This window comes from Corticium candelabrum, chromosome 21, assembly GCF_963422355.1.
Source record: "Corticium candelabrum chromosome 21, ooCorCand1.1, whole genome shotgun sequence".
NCBI classification, from domain to species: Eukaryota; Metazoa; Porifera; class Homoscleromorpha; order Homosclerophorida; family Plakinidae; genus Corticium; species Corticium candelabrum.
Window position 1 is genome coordinate 4,059,785 of NC_085105.1, and position 10,571 is coordinate 4,070,355.

The 10,571-nt window shown below is 41.2% G+C and overlaps 2 protein-coding genes across 2 annotated transcripts; both read right to left on the reverse strand.

Annotated features, from left to right (window-relative positions):
• Window positions 1-295: 295 nt before the first annotated feature.
• Window positions 296-5,211, reverse strand: LOC134196490 (LHFPL tetraspan subfamily member 6 protein-like). The gene is made up of 2 exons (XM_062665633.1): window positions 4,678-5,211; window positions 296-727 (listed from the first exon to the last, which is right to left on the reverse strand). Exons 1-2 carry the CDS (start codon window positions 5,132-5,134, stop codon window positions 495-497), a joined length of 690 nt encoding a protein of 229 aa, XP_062521617.1. The 5' UTR covers window positions 5,135-5,211; the 3' UTR covers window positions 296-494.
• A 1,956-nt stretch (window positions 5,212-7,167) lies between these two features.
• Window positions 7,168-10,532, reverse strand: LOC134196417 (LHFPL tetraspan subfamily member 6 protein-like). Its single transcript, XM_062665530.1, has 2 exons — window positions 10,082-10,532; window positions 7,168-7,666 (listed from the first exon to the last, which is right to left on the reverse strand). The coding sequence occupies exons 1-2, from the start codon at window positions 10,530-10,532 to the stop codon at window positions 7,407-7,409; spliced, it is 711 nt and encodes a 236-aa protein (XP_062521514.1). The 3' UTR covers window positions 7,168-7,406.
• Between the last annotated feature and the right edge of the window lie 39 nt (window positions 10,533-10,571).

Here is a 10,571-nt window from a genome sequence, read left to right on the forward strand (position 1 = left end):
AATGCCGTTCCGCAAGGTCTGCTATTCGAATAGGCCCTTCGCAACAAAACGCTACCTGTGAAGCTTCGAAGCCTTGCTGCACTTCCAGTAGAGTGCTAATTTAGCCCCAGGAATGTCAAGCAAAGCTAATACGACGCTAAGTATGTAGACACAAACCTCTATAGCGCGCGCTACGTTACAAGGTTTCTGTCATCCTCTCACATTTCACTTACATAACACCAATCAGAATGCCTAATGATCACGTGGCATAGTCTAATCACTAATCAGACATGCATACCAACTGCAAAAGGGTCAATCAATTTGCGCACGCGCATTTTGTTACATCCATATACAACAACATAACACTGCATACCTATTATGTTACGCCTACTATATAGTAGTCTCTAATGCTATTGCTCCATGTCAATTACAATCATAAAAGCAACCCGCTTAAACTTAATTAATTCTTGCCCCAGTGATCATCACGTGCACACTGACTACATCACCACCTCTTCTTAGATTGTGTATCCTCTGCTGTATAAGCTCTCTGAGTCTTTCTTTGCCGCTGGCGACATACATGCCACTGCGAGAGCAAGAATCGCTGATGCAGCCGAAAGCCAGAATGCCCAACCCAAGCTGCAGTCGCCCAACTTGTATTTGTCGGCATCGAATCCGCACGCTTCTTTCCTCACCGTGTCCGCGTCCCAGCCGACGGGATATATGAGCACCGTCGCAGCTACACTCAGACCTGATAATAGATATAAATATAATAAATATAGAATATAATAAATATAAATATAATAAATATAGAATATAATAAATATAAAATATAATAAATATAAAATATAATAAATATAATAAACCTATTGTACATGTACTCCATACTCTACTGTGTATATTGACATTCATATACAAGACAATGTATCAATGCCTTTACAGTACATAGTAACTGCAATCGATCCACCCTTTACTACCAGTCTGCCCATGCACGAACTCTTTGTATGACAGCTACCTCCCATCAGAGACCAACCATAAGTTTCGGGACTTTGTACAGTGAGTGAGTCATGTGATGATGCAAACAGTATACCGTATTCCTTTGATTAAAAGCCACTTCCTACGAATAAATGCCGCATTCCAATGAATTCCATTGGATCTAGCAAGAGCTACTGCTCGAAGTTTGAAGGAAGAATCATACGCCTAGTTTGGAGGCACACGCGAGGAAAATGTTTCTTTCGACCTACAGGGATACTGTTTCACCACGTGAGGTCGTCTCAAAGTGTTGTTTTCTCAAAAAGGTGTCAAACTGACAGAGTGTACACATACACAGTGACACTGCTAAAGCAAGGACAGAGAGCCCACAACAAAAATGCCGCCCTTGAATTAACAACCCTCTTGAATACACACCACCCATGAATAAATTCAACCCTCGACTAAATGCCACCCTTGCCTAAAAGTCCCTCTTGAATAAATGCCACCCTTGAATAAACAACACCTTTGAATAAACGACCCTTTGAATGAATGCCACCCTTGAATGAGCACCCCTCCTTAATAAATGCCACCCTTGAATAAATGCCCCCTCTTGAATAAGCACCACTTGGGATAAACAACCCTTTTGAATAACCCCTTGAATAAACGCCCCTCTTGAATAAACACCCCTTTTGAATGAACGCCACCCTTGAGTAAACATTGCCCATGAACGCCTTGGTTAGAACCCCAGCTAAAAATAAATGCTGCAGCATTTAATCGAAGAAATAGGGTAAGCAGGAAGCCTCATGCACATCTGGTCTGCGTGACTGTGTACCTACAGTGAACGTTTGTAAACTGATGTGTGGATGACTAAGTGGCTGTGTCATGTTTAGGAATGTGTCACAATTAGGCGTTATCAAAACAGTCAGTCTAATCACAGTATGTTTATAGTTGTACATGGCACCACAGACAACACACGAACAAACACCCAATCACAATCAACAACGCTCGTGAGCTTTTGTCAGAACAATCTAATTTTATGTTTCCAAATCACAAGGCCTTGTCGAACATGCAAAATAGCAACATACCCATCAGGAATAGCCAACACGCGAGCAATCGTTTTCCTGACTCACTAAATTATAGATAACCAATAATGGATATTATTCGGACACTTTCTTTGTTATCTGATAATCAGGGCAACATCCATGTCTTGTATGTCTTGAATTTTGCCACTGGACGATGACAGACAACTTTAGTAGTGTTATAGAATCTGTCGTCAAGCAAAATGGCATCCAGATTCATAATGAATTATACTAAATCGGTCATTTTTTCAAAGGGCTCATAGATGTAAAGTGAGAGTGAAAACACAGCTTCAGTTACTATGTTTTACAACCAGTTTGATGGACTTTGAAAGATGACGATCACAAACAAGGACTACCGCAATGGACAAGGACTACTGTATTCGCATCACCTTGGCACGGTTTATAACCAAGGTAGAAATACAGCGTAACATCATTTTTGCCAATTTATGAGTCAGTAAGTACACTATAAAGGTGCAGGGTCACGGTCGGACATGTGCACTGCATCCCTTTGAAAAGAGTGCACTTTTTCAAACACTCAGTAACCGTGAGAACTTAGATGCTCTAGTCTGCACTGAAGGCAAAGCTGACTGTAGTCTCTCTATAGCCTGAATTGGAACGATCAAGGCGTTGCAGTATGAGGTATCGTTAGACTGTGTCTGCTAACTAGATTCTCATGTTTTTGTAGTTCTTAAAATCTCAAGATAAGGTTGCTACACTGCACTTTTGATGAAATTCGACAAGCACCCCACACTTTGAACCAGATCAGGAATCCTTATGCTCTACACGTGACCAGAAAGCACACGTTACGTTCCTGTATGTTGTATTTGCCGTAGTCATGTCTTCCTCAGAGTAACAAGCGCAGTCAGTTCACAGTGAGCAGCAAAATTTTGTATTGTTTAAAGCTTACACTGCTGCCGTACCCGTCAATTGACACCTAAATAACCAGTTTTGCAGTAGTTTTGTCTATTGACCTTTGCGCATGCACAACTTATAAACTGCATTTGAAGGGCTTAGTGACGATCGAAACCGATTGTCTTGTCAGGACATTTAACGTATGTTACGTGCAAAAGCTACCTCAATTGAGATCAGCTCAAGACCGTGACCCTGCACCTATAAAGTAAAACATTGACAAGTCAACAACTATCATCGAAAAGGGCAAGACCAGTTAGTGTTGCAACGATACGGGTATTTGACCGATATACTGATACCTGATATCCAAGCAAAAAGCCAATACTGGTATCTGATATAATTACATTTTATAGTTAATCACTGATGTTTCTCAACAAGCCTCTCCATAGCTACTCAACACGTCCTGACTGTGTGTAAGAGCAACTTGCCTCAGTCTCAAGCCAAATAATTCACTCACCATTCAGTGTCAACATAAATAATTACCTTCAGAATGAGACTCAGTCATGGTCAGGTACAACGATTAAAGACAACGTGCAAAGCTCAAGCGATACAAGCAATAGATATTATCGCAGCAAGACTAAAGGTGCTCCCTGAGCTGATTTATGAGTGAAGAACACCAACAAAACACAGCTGTTTGTCACACCTCAGCTCTATTACTCTAAAATTAGACAGTATGTTTTCATAAATTGTGTTAGTAGCCTTTCATGATACATTCCTTCTATCATTAGATGCCCTGCAGGTACACTAGAAATCTTTCAACAAAACGAGCTCTTGAAACAGACATTACAAAACTCGAAATCCAAATTCTATTGACAGGAGCAGCATGTACAGTACTTGTATTACTCGCACGACATTCCTAATCGTAATGCCAACACTCTTCGATTTATTAAGGAGCTCTAATACTTGAGTCAATGAGACCAACATGGCTGAGCCTAACCACCTGACAAAAAGTGGTGTGTGTGTGTGGTGTGTGTATGTGTGTGTGTGTGGTGTGTGTATGTGTGTGTGTGTGTGGTGTGTGTATGTGTGTGTGTGTGTGTGTGTGTGTGTGTGTGTGTGTGTGTGTGTGTGTGTGTGTGTGTGTGTGTGTGTGTGTGTGTGTGTGTGTGTGTGTAGTCAGGTGGTTAAGTTAAGCTGAGCCACAATGGCATGTGATGCAAGAATCGAAATCTAGAACTAGTTAGCACAATGTTAGAGTGTTAGTTCCGTTGTTCTCATGTACATTGACACCCACTGCTATTACAAAAGTGACAAATTGGAGAAAAATTAGGTGATCTAACTTGTGGTGGCACTGCCTTACAGCAACAGTACACCCCCCAAAACTCACACAACTCCCATTTGGTACACAACAGACTTCCCCTAACACCCAACACACTTGACTGACTAATCCAACAATAGGTTTCCAACACCCCAGTCTGATATTTCCACGTTTTAGTTTGTTAACTTCCCTCCCACGCACACAGCCATTGACACTACTACCCCAATTAACACTACAACATATCTTGATTTCACTGGCGTTGCAAGAATCGACAGAAGCAGCACTGTTACTGATTCCTTCCGCATCGTTTATATCCTCATGCAATTCCTACAACTAGCAATGAAACACCATGGACACACGAAGCCACAGGACGCAATAAGATCCGCACAACCAATGTCTTTCGTTGGAACGCATCACTGTGACAAACAAGCTGACAACACACGAACCACAAACGAAACACAACCAATGTACGTGTATGCTAACCTGCCAAAGCTTGGAGAAATCCGCAAATCCCGGCAACGTACTTGTTGAAAATTCCCTTGATAAAGAAGGCGAACACCGCCGTGAGAGCGACGAGAATCAGTAGGCCGCACGCGATTCCACCAAGAATCGCTCCAGCCCGCCAAGCATCAGACGGAATACCGTTCGTGCCCGAAAATTCGCTATACCGTCCGCACTCCTCCTCCACGCAATAGCGCGCTCCGTTAGAACAACCGACGTCGACCCAATGATTGCAGCGGCGGAACGTGGAGAAGGTGAACTTGACGTCTATGGTCTGATTGAAAAATGAGAGGTCGGTATAGTTGGTGGGCGAGACGCCATTGAACTTGGGGTCTCCGGACAGCCAATCAGCGAAGTAGTAGCCGACTGACGTCGAAGCGGCGACCAGGATGGACAAGATGCCCCATACGTAACCCCAAAATGTTAAGCTACCACACATCGTTGTGTGAGCGTCTCGCTGTTGACGACACGACGACAATATTCGACTCTTGAGTGAGAGACGGCTGGACGAGTCGCGTCACCCACGCAATTAATGAGTCGCGTCTGATTGGACGGCGGCGAAATATCAAAGCGCTGTAGGCAACATGGGTGGCGCGTGCGCTCAACATACACGGCAGAGAGCATCCTCATTACCATAAGGTAGGATGATATCTGTTCAAAGAAGGCGTTGCGTCATCAGTTCCGTCTCTTCAGAACAATTTGTGGCTTTTTCACCACGGTTACTAAATGTCTGTAAGACACGTGCACGTGTCTGGAATCTAGACGTAGCTGAATTTTTCTTTTGGTGTAGGTTTCCGGAGTGCACGAAAAACCCTCTTGATGGCTGTATGTTACCTGAGAGCTACACACGTTAGTGACGTGCTTTGCATGCTACGTGTCTGATTATTCTTGCCCGAGTGTTTCGAGCCGGAAAAATGTACGTAGGCGGAGATGGTCTGGCTACGCGAGACTATTGGCACCTAGCCGTTCCCCGGATGTCGCTGAGCAGAAGAGACATCCGGGGAACGACAGAAAAAATCGTCCGACTGGCTAGTCTCATGTTTCTTCGCTCCAGTATAAGCGCTTGGATTGTGAGCTTGCTTGATATCAAGACTTTTTAAAATTCAAGAATTAATATTGGCAGAACAATTTTAAAGAAAGTTTATAAATAAGGCCACTAGTTGTTGATTCATAGTTTCTCGTCAGAAGTTTATCTCAAAATGATGCGGGCGGACGGACCATTACCATTATGCCATTATTTTTCACATATGCATACTGCACAGAATTGACTGCGAGTGTCCAAGAGAATGAGCATTAATTAATTAATTAATATCAAGAGTAACTTGTTCAATACCATAACAATAAATCAAACATTGTAGTCTGTTTCATACTAATAATAGCAGTTTCGTTCGGGGCATATTTTTCCATGCAGGCGCTGATGAGAAACTGTGTCAACAAATGCAGGCTTAAATTACGGAAACATAAGACTATTACTATTGTAGACTCATGTAGACGTATAGCACTGACTAATTTTAAATTTTAGGATTGTCTTTGTTTGTGAATCATGTAAAAATGTGACAATTAATGCAATAATTTATTCTCTAGTTAAATTTATTACTGACACTATTGCCATTGGAAACCTCCTCATTCAATATGCCCCTGACGTACAAGACATACTACGTATCAGTTTCTTCCAATTTGACACACTGGCTTCCAGAACTGTGTCGAGTGTTGTATGCAATACTCGAGTGTTTCACAGATCTTGCAGATGTCACCTCTGTGTTGTAGATACAAATTGACTTGTGAGTAATGCTAGAGTATTGACTGTACTGAGGATCAAAAGCATTCAATATCTACTCAGGCCCGGATCCAGGAATTTTTGAAAGAGGAGTTGACCTGGTAGCAGTTATTTATAGCATTACTAAATTTCTCTTTTCTAATGAAATTATATGAAATTATTGAACCATGCCTATTGGAAGAGGGGGTTTGAAACCCCCTGAACCCCATCTGGATCCGGGCCTGTGTACTGCAGACCTGGACTTTAGTGTCCAGCTACCATGTATAGATCTCATTTGCTTACTTTGTACCCAAAGCATCCAACATGAATAATAGAAAATTATCAGGTGACAACACAAATTGTCAGTGATGTTGATCACCTTCTGCGTGTCTGTCAATTTACTTGCATATTCATGTATCACCATTTGCCTTGTCTGTCAATTTATCTTCATATTCATTACACTAGAGGAGGCTCTTGAGTTCCCTCTAGCCAACTGGGTGCTCTCACTTGCCTGATTTTTATCAGATTTGAACTTTTGAAGTTGTAAAATTTTCATTAATTAAGGGATAGAGGCTTCTATGTAAAGTCTACAGTGTGTGTGTGTGTGTGTGTGTGTGTGTGTGTGTGTGTGTGTGTGTGTGTGTGCGCGCGTGCATGTGTGCGTGCGTGCACACATGTGTGTATCTTTCCATGTAGGGTATCTCACTCAAACACGACAATCTTGAGCTACAATCAAATTAGGTTAGAACACTGGTAGACTCTATACTGCTAATGACGATGACTAAGGTTGTAACGTATATACATGTCCCTCAACTAGATCTCATACTTTCATGCAGCGTACACAATTCGATAAAAGTCTACAGTACAGTTCAAGTTTACCTCTCTACCATGCAGCTGCACGCACACACACACACACACACACACACACACACACACACACACACACACTATAATGCTATGGTTGCACATTATCTTTTTCTTTACGATAATCTTCATGATCAAGATGATATTCAGCCTTCGTAGCACTTGCTTTTAAACAAAGGCCAGCTAGTACCAAGGAAAGAATTCCTGAACAGCCAGTAAGCCAGAATCCCCAAGTAAATGTGCATTCTCCCAAATTGTATTGACTGGCATCCAAACCACAAGCTTCCTTTCTAACAATATCAGCATCCAGGCCAAGAGGATAAACGAAAACAGTCACAATGAGCAACACACCTAAAAAGTCAACATTGGTTAATTAACGAAAGGTTAGGAATAACAGCTTGAAGTCTCAAACAGTGTGTGTGTGTGTGTGTGTGTGTGTGTGTGTGTGTGTGTGTGTGTGTGTGTGTGGTGTGTGTGTGAGTGAGTGAACATCACTGACAATAATTATATATGCAGACATGATGATTCAATTCATACATTCTCGATACTAAAAAGTATACAAATAATTAATTAGTTGTATTAACATTCTACAATTCAATCTGCTTGCTTGTCTGGTTTTTGCCTTGTGTACATATACATATAATGTATTTCTCATTGGCCTTACAAATCCACCCTATGTTGTTTTAGTGACATGACCACATGCGACGTACAGTACAAATTAACTACTTAAAGCCACAGCTGAGAGTACAGTCAGCCACCAAGGGTTGTCAGCAAGTGAAATCAACCGTTTGAGAACAATATTCCTGTAATTGTCGTGACAGTTCTCTATTAGTGACGTCTGCTAGCACTCTAGCATCCATGCAAACTGCTATGTTGTGTATGTTGTATAATATTGGCAAAACATGCATTTAAGTAATAATTAATTAATATACACATATTTGATATAATAAAAATTGAAATAATAATAACTAGTTTTGGATATTTAGCATAACAATGCCATGGCCTAGGCTTGAGAATAAATATCAATGTTGTCAATTGAACATCAACAAACTGTACTGTCTAACCTAGCTAGCTAGCTACCCAGTCAGTTCAGTCTCTTCCATCCTTAAGCTACAAGTTGAACTAGCTGTATGTGTCGTCAGACAACTTTCTACTACACAAAACTTGCAGTTATAGTCACTGTGTGTACATGACATGTGATTGCCCAAATGGTTAGCTATAATCTTGCACTACACCAGCCTATATCGTTCTTCTTTTAGTCCATCCTGTGTGTATGCATAACAGAGTAGATTGACTATTAAATAAATGGTCACTAATGAGCAAACTCCTACATTCAGTCTAGGACTTGTTTTCAAGCAAAGAGACATGCTGGCATTACTCCATTATTATCTAAATATGCATGGTAACAATCATATTGATTACCTCATATACTATCACTTGTGCAAATCACCTCTGGGGTATGATAAGAGGGGAGCCAAGCATAACAGAAGTAATGGTATGCATTTGCATTAATTGGTATTATTCAAATTTCACTTATTGATGACCTACAAGACTTCTGAGTATTAGGAAGTATGAGCAAGTGTTAGGGATGCATGGAAATCATCCACATTCTCTAAAGCACAGCACAGCATTCTGTTGTTTGAAAGAAGTTATCAATTGCAACTGCCTCCTAGCAACACAGAAACTGTGGTAGAAAACACACCCTATGGCTTTCGGTAGGATTTCTGTCGGAATAGTGACACAACAGTCGTTGGGTCACCAACCTAGCTAGGTAAGAAAAGTCAAGGTAGTTCTGATGTGACAAGCAGACATTCAACACACACACACACACACACACACACACACACACACACACACACACACACACACACACACACACACACACACAACTAACAATTCGATTCTTGTTGTATAGTGCCATAGTGCCATATTGTGTGTGTGTGTGTGTGTGTGTGTGTGTGTGTGTGTGTGTGTGTGTGTGTGTGTGTGTGTGTGTGTGTGTGTGTGGAAAAGATCTCCTAAAATATATAATTTCTCCACACCAAAACGTTAGACGTAATGAATCAGTAAAATTTATAGTACAGTACACCAATATAACACCACAACATAACTTGTTCTCGATGATGAAAGAGTGACCAGGTCAAATAAAACACAAAATGCCTTCAAATCCCAATCCTCACAACAGGGAGAAAGGTTCATCAACAGCTAGTCTAATTTCACCACAAACAGAGACGGCTAGTAAATTTTAATAAATTAAACTTTCCACTATCAGGATACACAGAAATTATCAAATTCACTTTAGTGTAGATAGATATACAATGCTATTGAGAACTTGGAGGTAAGTTTTGTCACAAGAAGTTTAATAATCAAAAAGGCTGACACCCTGGAACTCCTACACCAATTAATTCTAACTTCCTAGACAGTATGCGTTATATGTTTGCACCTTTTTACTACCCCTGCTTCAAGGAAAAAAGCCTCATTGCAGTTTAACTAACAAACAAATCAAATAAGTAGAAGCAGATGAGATTTCTAGCAAAGCCATTGTGTGCAAGTCCCAAATCCTTACGTAACTAACTAGACTACAGAGAAAACTGTTCCGCACTTAATTAATTAAGTTGACAGGCGTCAGACAGTATAATGAGCATCCTTAGAATTAAGACCTTAAATATTCACTGTGGTCCTTTTACTTGCCAGTACCCCATACAACTAACTACCCATTGTTCTGAAACCCGAGCAACGCTTTGGTTATTTGCCTTTCATACTGACCTGCTATCGCTTGCATAAATCCACAGATAACAGCCCACACTTTGGTTAGAGCAACAAAGATAGCGCCCACCGCTAATGGCGCCACTAAATCCAGCAAGCTCCATCCAATACCACCTACGATTGTACACGTTCTCCACGCACCAGAAGGAATTCCGTTGTCTCCACGAAACGCCATGTATCCTCTACAATTTTCACTGATTTTGTACCGGTGTTCGACGCCATTTTCATACATAGTCCAGTGATTACACCGACGGAAAGTAGAGAAAGAAAACTTGACCGACTTGTTGCTAGAAACGAAACCCTTCAGATCGGTGCTCGTAGAATCAACACCGTCTAGTTTTGCTTCTCCTTCCAACCACATTAGGTAGCAATAGCTAAGTGTACTGATAACTGCTACTGTAACAGACAAAAATGCCCAAACCAAGCGCAAACAGAGGGAGCAGTCTGCCATTGGGAGGCCACAACAGGATGAATCGGAACTGAACTAAGG